This window comes from Rhincodon typus, chromosome 25 (assembly GCF_021869965.1).
Source record: "Rhincodon typus isolate 14 chromosome 25, sRhiTyp1.1, whole genome shotgun sequence".
Classification (NCBI taxonomy): domain Eukaryota; kingdom Metazoa; phylum Chordata; class Chondrichthyes; order Orectolobiformes; family Rhincodontidae; genus Rhincodon; species Rhincodon typus.
This window is the reverse complement of record NC_063356.1, coordinates 15,263,623-15,284,027: the sequence shown is the minus strand read 5'-3', so window position 1 is coordinate 15,284,027 and position 20,405 is coordinate 15,263,623. Positions and strand designations below refer to the sequence as shown.

Below are 20,405 nucleotides of genomic sequence, written 5' to 3'. Positions count from 1 at the left end.
TGCAAAATTCCTTTGTTAATGTCTTTTTTACTTTCAACACAATAACTAACTTTGTGGATTGACTAAATTTTGCTGGATGATTGCCTGACTTCATGGTAGACTGAACACTTATTTAGTCCTGGATGAACACAGCAGGCCAAGCAGCATCGTAGGAGCTGCTCCTATGATGCTGCTTGGCCTGCTGTGTTCATCCAGCCCTGCACCTTGTTGTCTCGGATTCTCCAGCATCTGCAGTTCCTACTATCTCTGACTTATTTAGTCCTGCTCTGTTACCAGAGTCATAAGATGGGAACCAGCTATGCTGATAAACTGTAGCAAATTTTGGTTCATAACCTATGATTCAATGTACTATATTTGTTAGTAAAATAGTAGTCATGTTGAGGTACTGTTCGGTTATAACGGAGATGACATTGGAGTTATGACATTATTTCACATCAATGACTCATTTTTAAAGTAAAGTTGTATAAATTAACTCATCAATGCACTAATTGCAAGAGAAAAATCTTTTTTAAACAATTATTGCCTGACTGAAGCCTACTGGGTGACTGTAATAATTACACTTGAGTGTTGTCTGCTCTGTAACTGAGTGTGTCCTTTATAATAAGTGCTTAAATATGATTTCTGATTTCTTCCTCCCACCTCTCCTTCCAGTATGAGTTTCTGGATTTGAGTGGATCTGTCACGTTAGCATGGGTTGGAGATGGAACTGGTGTAAGTATTATGTGAACTCCTTTTTTCTTTAATCAATTCAACTGCAATGATAATTAGTTTTTAATTAAGTTGTGCAATTGTACATTAGCAAAGTTTAATATTGCTTTAATTCTTCAAAAAAAAGGAATAATCGCTGAGCCAATTATATTGAAAAATTTGAAGTGTGTTTGGATGTTAAACTGATTCTGCAGAGTGTGCAAATAGGTTTTCTGAGGTGAGAGTTAAATTTGGTGTAAAATTTAAGATTTTTAAAATATATATTGTATCAATAAATAGGTTAACACTGCCTTTCAAAATGCAGGAGAATTTCTGGTGTGTTAAAGTCTTTCTGTTCCCATATTTAAATAGTATATTTTAACCAGATTTGTTTATCTTTGGCTTAAAGCTTGCTTTTTTTTTAGAATAATCATTAGTCAATCTTGATTAGATCTTCAAAATTGCATGAAATCTGCAGTCTAGTTTCTTACCATAATAATAAACTGGACTCAAATTACTACCTTTATAAACAACAGAAATTTTATCTCCTGAGAGAATATTGTGCTAGAATTAGTGCCAGTGCAGTTGGGTTCTATAATCACCAGTGCAGACATTTCTAGAAGCTGTGCCAATAATTAGAGTTTATGTCTTTGGATTCTTTTAATTGCTACTGTCTGGCTATGGAACTTCTTGACGATTTGCTTGATTAAACTCATTCTGTAGCTCAGATAAAAATGGTCAGAATTCTTCCTGCAGATTTTTCGTGCAACTTTCTTGCTGGTACCTGTGTCTGTGCACATATAATTGAGGATAAGATCAGGCTTGTTCGACTTCCACAAATTGACTGCAGACATGTATTGTCAAAGCCCTTACATAATAGTGAGGTACTGAAAGTTGGTTTGTTTGTAGGAATCCCTGGAACAGGAAGCTGTAAAAGAAAACAAATTATTCAAATAGTGATGTGAACTTATGCTAATTAATAAATGACATTTCTTTTTGAATATAGGGCATTACAGACCAGGAATCTGACTGTTCAGATTTCCTAAAAAATATTTTCAGTAGATAGACGAGACTTTCATGGTTTATTACTTGATGTGATCATTTTAAATACGATTTGGATCTCTGCTCCCTTTTACAAGTCTCATATGAATCAAATTGCATTTTTAAGCTAACTTTGCCAATGGAGCCATTTTTCATGTAGAATTTCTTAAACTCTGGATCTATTTAAAAAAGCAAGTTATTTGAATATTTTCAGGTGTAAAGAAGTGATGAAGCAAAATGTGCTATGTAAAATCTGTGCGCCTTAGCTGTTTTTTTCCATGTGATCTGTGTCACTGGCAAGACCAGCATTTATTGCCTTTCCCGAGTTGCCCTTGAGGATGTAGTGAGTTGCCTTCTTGAGCCATTGCAGTTTTTGGGGATGTATCCATAGAGCTATCAGAAAGAGTTCCAGGGTATTGACTTGTGACAGAGGAGAGGAGACAATATAACTTCAAGTCTGGGTGGTGCGTGGCTTGGAGGGGAACTTGCTGGTGGTAGTGACTCCTTGCAATTTGTCCTTTTGGTGGTAGAGGTCGAGGGTTTGGAAGTTGCTGTCGAAGGAACCTAGGTGAGTTATTGCCGCACATCTTGTAGGTAGTTGCAGCAGTGTGCACAGTCCCTTAGTGTTGAAGCTTGTGAATGGAATTCCAGTTAATTAGGCGGCTTTCTCTGGAATGATGTTGAACTTGAGTGTTAGAGCTGGGCACATGTAGGCAAGTGGAGAGTATTCCATCACATTCTTCTTGACTTTTGTGCATCATAGATGATGGCAGGGTTTTTGGAGACTGGAGGTAAGTTATTCGCCAAATTCCTAGCCTCTGACTTGTTTTAGTATTGACTATACTTACATGGCTACTCCAGTTCAGTTTCTGATTGATAACCCCAAAGTATTGTACAAGCATATGAATTAAATATAAATCAGGCTGTTGGGCTTGCTCTGACATTGAATAAAATCATAGTTGATCTTATTTTAAATTCCATATTTGCATTTTTTAAGATAAGCTTTGATTCTGTCATCTAATAAAATTGTCAGCCCTAAAACTATTTAATGATCTTGTCTTCTCCACCTTCTGAGGCAGACAGTCCCAAAATCAGTCAACCCTTAAAAATATTCTTATCACTTCTGTCCTAAAAGGGAGACCTCTAAGTTTTAAATAGTGTCCTCTAGTTCTGGACTTGCCCTCAAATATTTCCATGTCCACCTTGTTAAGGTCTTTTAGGATGTTAGATACTTCAGTCAACTTGCCCCTTAATGTTACCTCTGATTATTCTTTACTGCTGTGCAGACCTATGAAGTCTATGCATGGCTGCAGCTTCCAAAACTGAAAGTCAATGCTCTGAGCACTGCACACTCTTCAAAATTCCGCTGAAAGCAAGCCCAGCTTGTTCAACTTTTCCTCAAAGAATAACCCATTCATTCCAGCTATCAGTCTATTAAACCTCCCCTAAACCCCCTCCAATGTATTCACATCCTTACCTAAATAAGGAAACAAAGCTCCATACATTATTTGTGTTGTGGGTCTCGTTAATGTCCTGTATAACACCCTTTCTTAGGGTCAGAGAAATGTACAGCACGAAACAGACCCTTTGGTCCAACTTGTCCATTCCAGCCAGATACCCTAAATTAATCTAGTCCCATTTGCCAGCATTTGTCCTGTATCCCTCCAAACCCTTCCTATTCGTACGTACATCCAGATGCCATTTTAAATATTGTAATTGTACCAGCCTCCTCCACTTCCCAGAGGCAGTTTATTCTATACATGTACCACCCTCTGTGTGAAAGAATTGCCCCCTAGGTCCCTTTTTAAAACTTTCTCCTCTCACCTTAAACCTGTGCCTTCTAGGTTTGGATTCCCCTACCCTAGGGAAAAGACCTTGAATATTTACCCTCTCCATGTCCCTTGATTTTATAAACTTCTATAAGGTCACCCCTTGGTCTCCGATGCTGCAGGGAAACTAGCCCCAGCCTATTCAGCCCCTCCCTATAGCTCAAGCCCTCCTATCTTGTAATTGTAGCTGGAGATGTACTCTGTCTGCACTTCTTGAAATGTAGGGATCTTTACGATGTGCTCGGAGAGCCTGTTTTTTTTTTTTTTGTCTGGTGGCCTTGTTTGTGCAGAATTACTGTAGACACAGCAGCACATTATTAGTGTAATGTGACTAAGCTACCTGTTAATGGACTGTTCCAATAAAAGAAGACTGACTGTAAAGCAGCTGCAACAGTTCACATCTTTGCATCGATTTCCCAGAACGGATGCCTCCTGTACCAACGACAACTTGTATTTATAAAGCATCAGAATACCCCAAGGTATTCCATGGGTACACCTTCAAACAAAACCTGACACCAAACCAGAAGAGACACTGGAGCACCTCAGGATATTTTGCCGCTTTATCGTGGGCGCAGGTGATTTCACTAAGCTTTTAAAAGTTTTAAGTGTCTTAAAGGAGGAGAGAGATGCAGTGTTAGGAGGAAAGTCTGTGGGTTTGAGTCCCACAACAGACACAGAAGTTGCTACATCAATTTGCCAGTACCAAGTGAGTGCTGCACTATTTTTTTCACGAGTGACAAAAAGGAAATATATTTGGGCTGACAGAAAATTCTCAGCTTTATACCAATTGCAGCTTTATTGGTTTGTGTTTAATAATGCAGAAGAATGAAACTAGGAAGCGAAACAGTGGTTTAACTGAACGTTCGTTAAACAGTTCTTGTGCGCTACAGATACTTAGCAGTTTCAGCAAACTCTGAGACCTTCCAATAAGTAAGACTTGCATTTCTATAGCACTTTTTGCAGCCTCGGGACATTTCAAAGCCTTTTAAATACGAAACCAATTAAGCACTTTTGAAATGTTGTAATGTATCAAACCTGATAGTCAATTGGCAGTGAGCACGTTGTCATGAACAGCAGTAGAATAGTGACCAGGTTCTGTTTTTAGTGATGATTGAGGGATAAATATTGGCCTTGGGACACCCTGCTCTTCTGTAGGAAGCTGTAGCTGCAGGATCTATTTACATTTTATTACAGAGCAAACAGGGCCTCGGTTTAATGTCCCCTGTATTCCGTTCCTCTCAGGATAACATTTTAATAGCTGCCCTAGTTCCTTGCAGTATTTGCATAGTAACTTCTTAGAGTTGTGCGCTAGAACACTTCATAGAATCTTAGAATTCCCATGGTGTGGAAACAGGCCATTCAGCTCATTGAATCTACACTGACCCTTGGAATGTTCCATCCTCCTATCCCTATAACCCTGCATTTCCCATGGCTAATCCACCTAGCCTGCACATCCCTGGATACTTGGGTCCCTCTGCACCTTGGAATTTTACAGTTGTGTTTTGTGTATTACTCTGCATTTCTATTCTTGCTGCAAAAGTGAACAATTTCAGATCTCGCAGATTCTTTATCTGCTAGATTTTTACCTTTTTCCTACATACACCATCTATCCAAATGGCTCTGTAACCTCCACATGACCCTTTCATAACTCTTTTGTTTAATTACTTTTCTGCTGCAGGGACCTCCAAGGCCCAGATGTGCTACTGACTTCTGTATGTGGAAGTCAATATATCAGCATGCCAAGTGATATGCAGGACCTCCCAATGGCCACATGGCTGTATGGCTATACTATTTAAATCAAAAATGGAAATGCCATTTCATTGACAAGGGGAGATGATTTGATACTTTCTTGTTTGACCTGCTTATTGGCATTTTTGAGGCAGGAATACCATTTCCCACTTAACAGTGTCCGGGTTTGACGTGAATGGACCCTGGCTGCTTCAGTATCTGAGGAGTCGAATGGTGCTGAACACTTTACAATCATCTGCTAATATCCCCACTCTGACATTATGATGGAGGAAGCTCTTTTCATGAATAACTGAAGCTGGTTGGGCGGAACGCTTGGAATGATATTTTGGGACTGACATGAATGGCTTTCAACAACCACACTCATCTTCCTTTGTGATGGGCATGACTCCAATCAGTGGAGAATTTTCCCTCCTGATTTCAGTTGACTCCAGTTTTGATAAGGTTTTTTGATGCCATACTGTCAAATACTGCCTTGATGTCAAAGGTAGTGACTATTGTTTCACCTCTGGAGTTGGGCTCTTTTTTGCCCATGTTGCAGTCTTGGCTAAACAAAATCAAGAACTGAGTGACCCTGGTGGCCTCCAAACTGAGCATTACCAACCAGGGCTTGCTCCAGATTTTTATGCTAATCTACTTGAAGAGTATTGATCTCTAAACTTATTAGCACTCGTTAGACATGAGTATGAGGTAGTTGGTACTAAGCTGTATTGCAGGTTTTCCAAAAAATCTTGTTATAGATTAAATTATAGATTCCCTTATTCCATGCACAGAGGCTAGTATAAGCTTGTGGGGAAAACAGTTTAGCTTTTGAAAATCTTCGCTTTGTTCCTCCATTTGTCATGTCTACAATGCCATGCATTTAGTGCTCAGTGCTGGTTTTTACTAAAGTAGTATTTGTCAATGTTGGGGATTTGACATCAATTTAATCCCATTTTTCTTATACTATGCTAACCACTTGTACTTTTGGGCAGATTCTTACCTTTTTAAAAATACTTGAACAAGAACTCCTTGCAGTAAATGACAGAACTGACTTAAAATGCTCTTCCCTCATCCTAGTTCCTCCTGAGCTGTGGATATATCCAATCATAGCTTTCCTGCAATACGTATTCTTCTGTCTGACTACAGTAGTGGTCCCTGACATGTACTTTGATTTAACAGGAAATGATTGTTATCAGACGAATAAATTTTGAGGAAGCCCTGAACTTTGTTATATGAAATTCTTTTGGTGGTCTTAATTTGTTCTTTGGTGACCTGCTATTCAAGTGTGAATATTAGGGTTTTTAAAAGTCTTTTTTTTCCCTTGATTTGTGTTTTTCAGAGTTACTTGGTGTTACCAGGTTTGCAATCGCTAGGTGGATGTTTTTTCAGAAACCAACAGTTCACCAAGCTGCTTTCTATAGTTATGCAACTGCAGTGAATTGAAAGTGCTGAATGTCAGACTGAGTGTGTTTGCACTCCTCAGTACATAGGGTTGGGAGAAGAGATCAATGTCTTTGAACCTCATTTGTGCATGTGCTGTTTGCAAGCCCCAAGCATTATGTTGAATTTTACTTCCAGACACATTAGAAACTGCTACAAATGTAGAATGAAAGTACTAATACCATCATTCTTTCAGCTTTTGCGATTTTTCCAAAACAACCAATCATTACAAATTTGAGAGATGTTTTCACAACTTCCAAATCAAAACATCGTGAGTATGGTACTGACGCATCTTGAAAACTAGATGAACTGTATGCTCGGACCACACGATTCAACTTCAGCTTAGTATTATCAGTCTAGAATCCAAACCTATGCTTTTTTGGAGAGACTGGAGACAGTTTATAAGTAAAACTTTCATGAAAATGGTTAAATATACAACACAAATGTGTGTAGTTACAAAAGTACATTTTGAAGTTATAAATTTCATTATATCCTTATTGTGGACCCTATGGGGACCCAAATTATGCAATTTCAGAATGATACATTTCCAATAAAATACCAGCTTTTGTGTCAAATAATGTAACACTTTTTAACCTTTGTAAATCCTTTCAAAGTTACCACTTCAAATACTTGGGAACCTATGTGTCCTACATGCCAAAATTCATGCACAATGGTTTGTGATATCTTCAGCCAAAATCAGAATTGAGTGAGCCAAGTTATTCTGTAATCCTATTCACCAAGCTGTACTTGCCTCCAACTTGGAGCAAACTCTTCAAAAAGTAGTCACTGTGGCTGCCTTGCTACTATTTAGAAAATAACCTGATGTACGGTATTCAATGCTGAGTTTCACTGAGATCGCAGTTGTCCTTTAGAATAGAATATGATTTAAAACCCAATTTTCCCCTTTCTACATCCTTTTTCAAAAAAAAAACAATTGTCACACTTAAGCTGCTATCATGTGCTCTTCTGGTCATCTGGACACTTCAAGTATGACATGTGATTACCCCACCATCAGATCTGTAAAATAGTCCTAACAGTTTCCCACTTTGTAATCACTGAGTTCCTTTCATTACCAAGCATTTATTCTTGGAGGGTTCTTATCTGAAGTTATTTTGAAAGGTTAGTCTTTTTTCTGAAAAACAAACTTTTTAAAAAAGTTGCTGTTCATAGATGTCCACTATGGTCAGTCACAGTCAGTATATAAAAGGATGTTCAATTATTTGGTTATGTTTCTCCAAATCAAAACTGTTTGGTCATGAATCTTTGAAGGAAGTGTTTGTTGTATGATTTATTTTTGTTAGAATTTGGGCAACTTACAACTGAAAGTTGGTATTTGTGGGTTGGCATGCATGACTATCAGAAATGTAATCAGTCTCATGACTATGAGCTTGCAAAACTGCTTCAACATGCAAAACATTTGTAGAGGTTTGCCTGCAGAAAACCTATGTGGGTATGAGTGATGGTTACTTGATTTGTTGTTAGTTCAGCCTTTAGTTTTGACTCCCATTTGTAGCATCTGTGCACAGTGCCACAGATTATCACTGATCTGGTGAGTGCGTAGCAAGCTGTTCTAATGAGGTGTTAGTGAATAATGTGCAAGTATTCTGTTGAATAGAACTGTGGATTTGGGGGAAAGCAACATCAACACATTAGATCAATTTAATTGTGTTTTCATGTGCAGGTACTCTTGGCATTAACAACATTCCAGCTGCCATTATTGGGAGTTAGCTTTGGACAGTCACGTTTATATAGAAGGTAAAGTATGTGGTTCTTGCCTTTCAAATTAATATCTTTGTTAAAATATATAACAACTTTTGTATGTCTTGTTTGAATTTTGGATGTGTTGTATATGACAGTTCTTACCTCCATTAACTGACATCCCAAGGTAAGCTGTGACCAGTGTATAAATGACTGTCTGGGAGCTGCTAGGCAGTGCTGATATCTTCTCCAGTGCGCTTCAGTGATTGTTCTTAGGACTATAACCATGTGCTGTTAACACTAATGTGTATTTATTGTTAGGTTGAGCCTTGTATCTCCTCTTTTATGGAAGGCAGTCATGCACCTTAAATGTGCTGTAACTAGCTTATAAATAATTTGAAATAAACCTATTCACTGTTCATCAAGCTCAAGCTTAAACTTCAACTTACACTTTGCCTGTTGAGGTAAGCACTTTTTCTCTTCTCATGGTATCGATAGCTTAGGCTAAGTATCAGTAAGAAGGATTAGAGATGGTGTATTGACCCAAGATATCACAGATGATATGCAGCAGTGAGGACTTTATCAATTACAAGGTGGTGAGCATGATTCATTGTCTTTCATAAGATTGTAGCAGCAGTGCCAATTTCTGCCTAGACAGTGTTAGCTTTAAAAGGTATTCAGATCTATGAAACCCGTAGCCATCTGAGGAGAAGAAACGGCAGGGGAGGAGAAGAAGAGAAACTCTGGCCAGAAAATTGAGCTCATTTCTTCTAAATATTAAAAGGTGCACACAGTCTGTCAGCTTTTGTGCAATATCAGCAAACAATTAAAATCTACTAGAGCCGTAAGAGCCCTATGCATACCTGTAAAAGCTCAAATCAGTTAGAAAAGTTGGTGAATGCGAAGCTGAGCCTCACCAAAGCTACAGGGGAATGAATCAAAATTATATTTCCAGGATACAGTGGTTGAAATCAGTCACCTGTCTTGAGTTACTACTCTTAGTGGGAGGGTGTAAAAATTGTATTTAAAAGAAAATTTTGAGACTGAGGCTAGTAGAAGGTTAAAACATCATGTATTAAGCAAACGGGCATTGTTACAATTTTGGGGTAATAGCTGAACTGATCTGAATCAGGTATACAATTCATACAGGTTATCAGTCACCTGACTAATTTTAAATTTGTTATCTGAGTTACGCTGTTGGCTGAAAAAACTTGGTTGAGCAGAATGAACCTGAGCTTCAGACAAAACTGCATGAATTTCATTGCTCAAGATCAAAGAACTGCTGAGAACACTCTGAAAATACAGAGACTGATGCTGTGGAATAGAGGCATATCATCAGTAATCAACATTTCTCACATCTAAGTAGAAATGCATGCTTTGCTGTCCAAATTCTACAGAATGTTGAAGAACTTCACCTAGCTCAACCAAATACCAGTGATCAATGTAACTTCCCTCAAGAGGGAGACTTCATCGACCTCTGCTTGCTGTACCTGAAGAAAATATATTCCACTGGAGACTAATTACACTGGTGTGCAACAACTCTTCATTCTAATGAGATCAAAAGCTATTGCTGATTTTTGCAAATTTGGAGGGATTACTCTCATTCAACTGCAGATAATCTTCAGAATCTGATTATTGGATATCCTTGCCACTACAATGACCAGGAGTTGAAGGTAAATACATGACAGTCAATTCAGCTGTTGAGAAGAAGCTCTGCTGAATATCATGCCCACTATTATCAGAATAGAATCTGATAAAATAACACTCCTGCAAAAGGATGTGAGCAGGCATAGAGGATCAAGTCGTCTAACTCATTACAGTATCAATAAAAGATGATTCAGTTTCTCAGTGACCTATCTTCTGCCATGAGTTGAGCAAACTTGAGACCCTTCAAGAGAAACAAAGCAATGAGAGTTTGTCTTTTGCATTTATATTGTAGCTGCTATACAGTGCCAAAAGTGTCTAATTATTTCTAATTCAGCTAGAGCCATCTGTAAAGGAACTGTGATTGCTCTGCTATTCCTCATTCTTTAACCACTCTAAATTTAGTATTTTAACAATCTCTGACTGCAAGCTGACGTGTAGTAGAATCTACAGAAAATATTTGGTGTGCTTCCTGTATGCTATTTTGAACTGTCGGTAACCATTGATGATAATGGCTTAACAAAAGTTTCGTTTAGATTATAATAAATCCTTTGTGTTTGCAACAGAAGCTAGGTTTCCACTAAGAATTTTTAGATTCATTTCTGTATTACTGTTGTATGCTGCAATAGCTTCTGTCAACTGTTGCAACGCCATGACATAAACCGTTTATGCTTTTGGAATATTTTTAAGTTTTTAGAGATGAATAGAAAGGAAATGATAAATATATAACTGTGAAGCAAACAAGGATAATACAAATATGTTTTAATCTAATTATGTTTTGCTTTAGTTAGACTACCACATGTACGTTACCTGTTAAGCCTTTATTTGTACTTGAGAGCCTATTTGTACTTGAGCCAATTTGTAACATATTCTGGTTAACTATTCACAGGCCTCATCTTTACTTCTTCTACTTGCAACTAGTAATTAAGCAGTTTTAATAGTCCATGAAGAAATGCTAATTAGAATCTGCTATACTGCTAATGGAAACTTTACAAAATTAATTTCTACCATTGTAGGACACAGTAATTTACTCTTCCCAATGATACTTTAAGCATAAGACCATAAGTATAGGAGCAGAATTCGGCCATTCGGCCCATCGAGTTTGCTCTGCCATTTGAACATGGCTGATATGTTTCTTCTATCTTCTCCCCGTCACCCTCGATCCTCTTCTAATCAGAAATCTATCTTTTCTCTTTCTTAAATACACTCCATGACTTGGCCTCCACCTCCTTCTGTGGCAATACAGATTAACTACCAAAGTTTTGGCAAAGATCTGTAGATTGGGTTGTGGGTGAGGTTGTTGACTTGCTTGCCGAGCTGGCTTGTTCTTGTTCAGATGTTTCGTCACCACACTAGGTAACATCAGTGGAGCCTCTGAAGCGGTGTTATTCTACTCTGCTTGGAATTTACGCTGTTTGGTCTGTTATATTGACAGTGTCATTTCTGGTTTTGATCTGTATGGGTTTGTATATGGGGTCCAATTCTATATGTTTGTTGATTGCATTATGGGTGCAGAACCATGCCTCTAGGAATTCTTGTGCGTGTCTAATGTTTGGCTTGGGCTACTATTGTTACCTTGTCCCAGTTAAACTGATGGCCTTCATTGTCTGAGTGTACCGATACTAAGGAGAGTTCATCGTGCTGTTTTGCTGCTAGTTAATGTTCATGTATTCTGACAGCTAGTTTCCTTCCTGTCTGTCTGATATAATGTTTGTGGCAGTGATTGCATTGTATTTTGTAAATCATGTTGGTTCTGCATATTGTGGGAATGGGGTTTTTACTCCTTGAGTGTTTGTCGTAGGGTGGCTACGGGCGTTGGGTGGTTGCTGTGGAAGTTGAGGATTTGATCAGTGTGGGTTGCTTTTCTGGCCCACAAACAAAGCTGCATTACGACACTATTTAAACAGGCCGGGACACACTGCAACACTCCAGAACCAAGCGGGAAAGAGGAAGACCCCCTATACAAAATCCTCACTATAAACTGATATCCCCGCAACTTCATCCGCAGATGTCTACTAACAGACAACAACAGGAGGACACAGTAAGCCCTAATACACTGGCCACACTGCCATACATCAGGAACATATCGGAACTGACAACAAGACTCTTAAGACCAGTAGGAATCATGGTGGCCCACAAGCCCACAGCCACCCTACGACAAGCGCACTCAAGCGTTAAAGACCCCATTCCCACAACATGCAGAACCAAAGTGGTTTATAAAATACCATGCACTGACTGCCACAAATGTTACATCGGACAGACAGACAGGAAGGAAACTAGCCATCAGAATACATGAACGTCAACTAGCAGCAAAACAGCATGACAAACTCTCCTTAGTATCCGTCCACTTCGACAATGAAGGCCATCTGTTTAACTGGGACAAGGTAACAATAGTAGCCCAAGCCAAACATTAGACACGCACGGGAATTCTTGGAGGCATGGTTCTGCACCTGTAATGCAATCAACAAACACGTTGAATTGGACCCCGTATACAAACCCGTACAGATCAAAATCGGAAATGACACTACTCACCATAACGGACCAAACAGTATAAATTCCATGTAGAGTAGAATAACACCGCTTCATCGAAGGCTCCACTGGTGATGTCACCTAGCATGGTGATGAAACATCTGAACGAGAACAAGCCAGCTCGGCGAGCAAGTCAACAACCTCGGATTACTTCAGCCCTCTGAAGTATTTCACCCTCATCTCCATTCTAAAGGGTTGTCCCTTCACTCTGATGTTGTCTACTTGGGTCCTAGTCTCTGGTCACTGCCCCCAGGCGTTCCTTCACTTTGAGCTCCCTAATCAAGTCTGCTTCATTCACACATCACCAAATCCAGAATTGACTGTTTCCTCGTGGATCCTACTGCAAGCTGCTCCCAAAAAAAAACATCTTAAACATTCCTTGCATTTCTTTTCTTGAGATCTGCTATCACCTGATATGTTCCCAGTCCACTTGCATATCATAGTGCCTTTTTTACGTGCCTTTTCTATCTCCTGATTTATTTTCTTTCCCACATCCTGCTACGAGGACTGTGCACAAATCTCATCGGGGTGTTTTTCCCTTTGTGGTTCCTCAACTCTGCCCACGGATTCTACGCCTTCTGACCCTACATCACTTCTTGGTATCAATTTAATTTCATTTCTGGATCAACTGCATCTTCCCCTCCCGCTCCAAGTTTCTGTACAGCCCAGATGAGAGATCCCCCACCAGACAGCTGACACACCCTTCGTCACTCTTGATGCTGGCTACAGAGAATATAGTCTATATTATGACTATATTATCCCCAATTACAGCAACATTTTTTTTCTCCCTACTTTTTGAATGGCTCCCGGTGCTGTGGTCAGTTTGTTCACCCTTCCTCCAGCCCCTTCTCTCATCCACGCCAGGAGTAAGAATCTCAAACCTGTTAGAGAAGCTCAAGGGCTGAGGCATCTTCGGCACTACCTCCTGGAGCTCTCTACCTGTCTTGCTCGCAGTAACGTCCTTGTATCCCTGATCGCTGAGGTCAAGGTGGTTAATCTAAGGGGTTTGACTGTCACCTGAAACACACAGCTTCCAGGTGACTCTTCCATTGCCTAATATGTTGCACTGTTCAAAGCTCAGACTTCAGCTCATCAATTCTGAGGCAGAGTTCCTCAAACAACTAACGCTCGCTCCCACAACATGCAGTCACAACACATTGCCTGGCCCTGCATCTCCATTTTACTTAGTCCTTTTAATTTGATTTTTAGAAGTTTTTCCTACTGATATTTTTAGTTTGTAGCGTGTAAACATTTATCCTATTTACCTTCAATCTGAAAGTAAGCTATAATAGCTTACTAATTTGACTATCACCAACCAATGAACTGCCACTTACCTATGACATCAGTATTTTGTACTGGGCCCCTGATTCTGGGCTTCAGTTTATCCTGTTTTTTTTTTAAATCACCTTGAACTCTGAGCCAAAAAGCACCTGTTCCCCTGTGAAATGAATTCTTACACTACCTCCTAATGCCTTTTCTCTCGACTACTGAATTTTAAACTGTTTAAAATGGGGAAGAAAAGAAAGATTAATAGTAATATTCCCTCTCTGCCTCCAGATTTCCTGAACTGTATACTCATATGGGCAGTCTCTCATTCTGGATGTGATCTCTGCTTCCTAATTGTTAAAGTTTCATGTTTAATATTTTTTGTGCGGTTTTAATTTGAAAGATTTACGGATATCTTTTTAAGAAAGAGGTCAGAGGAATGAGTGTAACTTTTTAAACAAGACATTTCTTGGTCACATGTCTTGGTTTACAGTTGCAATCTGTTTGGATTTGCTGAAAAGAAGGAACTCCTGGCTCAGCTCTCCACTTTCTGAAAAACATCTTGTTGTGACTACCAGTTGTCCTATTGAAGAGCAGCTAGAAGACTTCTTCTCAGTATTATATTTCTGGAGCGAGCTGCTTCTGCCAGAGTCAACTGCCTATGTTTCATGATGCCTATCTACTGGAATATCAGACTGACAGCATTTGAACATTGCAAACCTTACCTTTTTTGTCTTCAAGCACTAAGATTTATTACCCGAAAGTACTTTTTCCCCAAAGTAATTCTGTGCAGAGAGAAATCAGTTATCTTTTGCTTTTACCTATGTATGTATTTTGGATTATTTAGAGAAATAATTACTTATATTTTCACATTACAAATGGTGTGTTAATCAGTTTTGCACCTTGATGGAATATATTTTTGTTTTGAGAAATCAGTTTTATTTTTGATGAACAAACCTGGTTTTAAATCTGATTCAGAAAACCTACAACTAACCATGTTGGGAGCTAGTTAAAACAATGAGCTGAAAAATGCACCACTTGTCAAAGCTTTTTCTTTTGCACTCTCGATGACAATTTGTAAGCAATATCAATGTAAAGGGTAATAACAGTTATACTGTCCAAGAGGAGAGTGCTGATTGGTTGGTATTACAATACATTTACCGTTTTGCTTATTGTGTGATGACAGAACTCTTGACTTGGGGGCAACAACTGTGAAAGTGGTGAATATGACTTGTGTTGCCACTGCACAGTAACACAGTGAAATAGCTAGTGTTACCTGTTGCTCAAACCTTCACTGCTGGTATGATGCTATATATGTAGTCTACATGTTCTAAGATGACACATTTGTATCAAAAAATGGATAAAACAGGCAGGTTATTGACTCAACAAGCCTATATCTGTAAAATTCAAAACTCTGTTCAATATTAGATACAATTCTGCAATTGGATAACATCGCTTCAATAATTCCAAATGCCTGAAGAATTATGTTGTAAACCAATTTAGGATTGCCATTTGGGCTTGCTTATACTTGTGCATACCTGGACGCTACATATATTAATAGACAGGGCTCTTTGCTGACAGGAAGAACGTGTACACCCTGCACTTGATGACAGCCATTCTGTAGTTCAGGACAATACCTTGATGAAATAGTTAATCTACCTGGTTTAGTTTGTTAACTGTCAAACTTCATTCCAATCAGCCATCATCTAACAGGTGCATTCTCCATGGCAATGCCTGTACCAATCAGTCCACTTGCCAACCAGTCAGCACTGTTTTCTATAAAATATGTTATTCCTGAAAATGTTCTGCAGAGTGCAGGATGAAAAGATTTGACAAAATATCTTTTTTTTTTTTTTCCCCCCTTTGGCAATACTTCCTCAGTTCTGTGCTATCAATGAACAGTTACATTTACTTTGTAAATATTCAGACTTACTTTGCGTATCTGATCTAGAGTAAAACAGAATTGTTTTTGCATCTCGGTAATTTAATCAAGGTTATTTTTACTGTGTGTCAGTTTTAGATTTTGCTTACTTGTTCAGAAAGTTGCATGCTGCATTGTTTTAATTGGTAACTTTCTTTCAGTGAGAATTATGGAAAGAGCTTCTCTGATATAACAAAGCTCATCAATAACACTTTCATCCGTACTGAATTTGGAATTGCAATTGGCCCTGAGAATTCTGGAAAGGTAATCCTTTAATGTTGTGTGCTAATCTTATTTAGAAGGTCAAAAACTATAACTTGCCAATGTAACATTTTGTCATGCACAAGCTATTACTTTAAAGCTTCTCAAACTGGATTAGTTTTGGATCTGCTTGGTTGAGATTTAGGTTCACAACTACAAGTTTATTCTGTACTGAGAGTTAGCGTCTATCTTTTGTTGGTAGCACATTGAACCTCTGTTCCCTGCAGTGACAGAGTTGAAGACAGAATCGTGTTAGACTTTGCACTTCACTTGTTGCATAGGATGTGGACATCTTTGGCTAGGCTAACATTTACCGTCTTTACCTAATTCCTCACGAGAAGGTGATGGTTATTTGTTTTTGTTTTGAACTGCTGCAGCCCGTTGAGGATAAATATTCATGTTATTTGCATTTACGTTTCCCAGCTACACGGTTCAGGAAAGTGTTTGATAGGGGCATTGGTCAGGAGTCGATCACAGGTAGCCTGCTTTGTTACTGGATCCAGGAATACCCTAATAAATGGATAAAGGAGTTTTTCTTTAAACAATGAGATGGAGCAGAAATGAACTTGGAGAATGTGGTACATGCCAATCATAAGATCACTAACGAAGACAAGTTACATTTGATTCCTCTCCTGAAAGACCTGTATAATTTCTCTCCCATAGCAGTCATATGTTAAACAATTTGTAAGCAAACTGTGAAGTGAAATGGTATGAATTAGTTTGCACCCTCATTTCTCCGACAACCCACTCTCAATCTGTTCGTACTTGTCCTTGTGTAGAAGATGTCTTTCTGTTTTTTTTTCCACACACACTCTTGTTCATCAAAGGTTAACTCCAAATATGGCAATTTTGCAATGAGTTGGTCTGTCATTTGGCTTTGGCATTTTTTTGTCATTAGAAATTCAGTTCCCATGGAACTTGCTTGTGACTGTTAGAGGATTCCACCTGCCAGAAAGATAGATAATATTTTTTGTAGCTTGGCTGAAGGGTCATAATATGTGAGGAAGAGTACTGAATTGTCATGCAAATTATAATCTGAAACTGTAACCACACAGTTTTTGAACTTTTATCATATGAACAGGAGATGTGCAAAACTAAGTATATGCTTCGAATACATATCATGCTTGCTTTACCGGATGGCTAACATCTTTCAGGTTACTATCAGTGGCTGAATGAATGAAATGGACAGTTTGCATGACATAAGGTTTTAACTCTGCACTGGGCCAATGCTGTCACAGCATGCTGTTGCTGGAGGTGAAGGCCGACTTGAATTTTCTGTCATTGCCAGCGGCCTGAGTAGCAGAAGAAGCTGTACTGACCATGGATGAAACTGTAAAGAGAAAGTTTGCTTCATTTGGCCAGCATGGTTCCACAGTAGCCTTCTGAAAACTTGTATCATGCTCACAAACAGTACTTAATCTGGTTTCATTTTTTTAAGAAAAAGAAAATTAATTGTTTTAATGTGAAAGCAGTTTGTGACCTTGCATCCTTCAGAAGTTCCTTGGGAAACATAATAGCAATGATCAAATGGTGGAGCAGACTTGATGAGCCAAATGGCCTAAATTTGCTCCTATATCTTATGGTCTTCAGCATAAACAACTATACTGTGCACAACTGAGCCATTTTTTGGGAATTTGTTCTCCATTGTGAACGTAGCATCGCTTAAGTGTTCAATAAGTTTTTAAGTTTAACCCTGAAAAGTGTGAGGTGATTCATTTTGGAAGGACAAACTTGAAAGCAGAATACAGGGTTAACGGAAAGATTCTTGGCAGTGTGGAGGAGCAGAGGGATCTTGGGGTTCATGTTCACGGTTCCCTGAAAGCTGCCACCCTGGTGGATAGAGTTGTTAAGGCATATGGTGTGTTAGCTTTCATTAATAGCGGGATTGAGTTCAAGAGCCGTGAAGTTATGTTCCAGCTATACGAAAGCCTGGTTCAGCCACATCCGGAATATTGTGTCCGGTTCTGGTTGCCTCGTTACAGGAAAGATGTGGAAGCGTTGGAAAAGGTGCAGAGGAGATTTACCAGGATATTGCCTGGAATGGAGGGAAGGTCTTGCGAGGAAAGGTTGAGAGAGCTAGGGCTTTTCTCTTTAGAATGACGAAGGATGAGAGGTGACTTGATAGAGGTGTACAAAGTGATCAGAGGTATAGATACAGTGGACAACCAGAGACTTTTTCCTAGGGTGGAGGTAGCTATTACAAGGGGGCATAGTTTTAAAGTGAGTGGTGGTAGATATAGGGGAGACATCCGAGGTAGGTTCTTTACTCGGAGAGTGGTAGGGGCGTGGAATGCATTGCCGGAGAGTGTAGTGGAGTCAGCCTCATTAGGGGCATTTAAGCAGCTATTAGATAGGCATATGATAATTAATGATAGTATAAGGTAGGGGTGGAGGTTAGAAAGAATTTAGGATTAGGGTAAAAGTTCGGCACAACAGTGGGCCGAAGGGCCTGTACTGTTCTTTGTTCTATGTTCTAATAAGAATTTTTTTTTCTTTTTAAGGTGATCCTTACAGCTGGTGTATCTGGGCAGAGCAATGGTGGAAGGATCTTCAGGTCAAGTGATTTTGGCTGGAACTTTGACACTGTAAATCTTCCTTTTCATCCAGTGATGCAGATCTTGTACCATTCCAAAAATTCTGACCATCTGCTAGCATTAAGCATACATGTAAGTACAACTAAGAGAATGATTTTATCCATTGACTGATTTTGTTCATTCAGGAGGTGTAAAGTAAAATACTTTTGAGTTGAAAATGTCAATAGCATTCTATTGTGGAATAAGCAGCTGCAATGGTTACACCTGTTTCAAAAACAAAAGTAATCCTTTTGTCTATTTCCAGAAGTAGATGTCTTTTGATATGTGAATATATGTAGAAGTATGAACATTTGAGTAACTATACAAACAGCATCACAATTTCAGGTTCTTGCGAAGATTTTTTAACTCAGGTTGTGGATGAGGTTGTTGGCCTGCTCACCGAGCTGGTTATCATACAGACATTTTATCACCATATTAAGTACCGTCATCAGTGCAGCCTCCGATGAAGTGATATTGTTCTACTCCGCTTGGTATTTATATGATCCGGTCTGTTAAGTTGGGTTGTGTCATTTCCAGTTCTGTTCTTCGTGAGTTTGTATATGAGATCTAATTCCACATGTTGGTTGCATTATGGGTTGAAAAATGGCCTCTAGGAATTCCGGTGTGTGTTTTATGGTTGGCTTGAGCTAAGATGGTCACGTTGTCCCAGTTATGTTGATGGCCTTCGTTGTCTGCGTGCACTGAGATGAGGGAAAGTTTGTCGTGTCATTTTGCTGCTAGCTGGTGTTCGTGTATCCCGATGGTTTGTTTCCTTCCAGTCTGGCCAATGTAATATTTGTTGCAGCCATTGCAAGGTATTTTGTAAATTACATTGGTCCTGCATATCATTGGTCCTTGAGTGTTTGTCATTGTGTGGCTGAGTTTGTGTGCTACCATGATTCCTTTTGGTCGCAGGAGTCTCGTCAGTTCTGATATGTTCTTGATACAGGTAGCGTGGCCAGTGTATTGGGGTGTCCTCTTGGCTTTGTCTATCTAGTAGGCATCTGTGGATGAAGTTGTTGGGATACTAGGAAACTAGCAACAGAACAACACCGCTTCGTTGGAGGCCGCACTGATGATCTTACCTATTATGGTGACGAAATGTCTGTACAATAACCGGCTTGTTTGCTTAGCGAGCAAGCCAACAGTATCATATTTGTTTCTACATTGACAGGAAGCCTAATAGTAGTTGAACTCTCAAATAAAACCCTGTGCCTATTTAAAAATGCTTCAAATGTTTTAAATTCTACGTATTTGTCACTTAATATTTCTAGATACCTCTTGCTGACACTGTTTGCAGAATATAAGGTATTCAGATGTGTCTGTGGTTAGAGATGTCTAGCTTGCATTTTTGGATGGAGTCTTAATTTCCTACTTCCAACTATAGAAGTGCCACATGTGAAGTGTAGACATGACCAAAGTTAGTGGCTTTCGTTGCTTAGGGATATAAAAATTTGCTACTGTCTTGGCATTAAGTAGAAGTTGAACTTTAATGTTATGAAGGAATTCTTTTTTAAATTTTGAAGAGATACACAAACAGGTGACCAAATGATCAGATTTGATACATTTGTTTGTTTTTCATGCATTGATGGTCAATTATAAGGAAATGAATAAACTCTGAAAAGCCTTGGTAAATTGGAAAAGTACAATTGTACTCAGTTTAAACTAACTTTGGGAGCTAATTAGTCTTGGGTAAAATAAGTAATTTCCAAGTTTATTGATTTTCTGTTGTGATCTGGTAACTAAGGAGCAGCCATTACAATGTGAAGTTAAAAAACAAACATCAAT

The 20,405-nt window shown here is 38.9% G+C and overlaps 1 protein-coding gene across 2 annotated transcripts in view; it reads left to right on the top strand.

Annotated features, from left to right (window-relative positions):
• Window positions 1-20,405, top strand: part of sort1a (sortilin 1a) — a 59,856-nt gene that overhangs the window by 8,389 nt on the left and 31,062 nt on the right. For both annotated transcript variants that reach the window (XM_048611945.1, XM_048611944.1), the window contains exons 2-5: window positions 652-711; window positions 8,407-8,480; window positions 15,945-16,047; window positions 18,546-18,710. In XM_048611945.1, coding sequence (XP_048467902.1) covers window positions 652-711; window positions 8,407-8,480; window positions 15,945-16,047; window positions 18,546-18,710 — 402 coding nt within the window. The remainder of the gene's footprint in view (window positions 1-651; window positions 712-8,406; window positions 8,481-15,944; window positions 16,048-18,545; window positions 18,711-20,405) is intronic.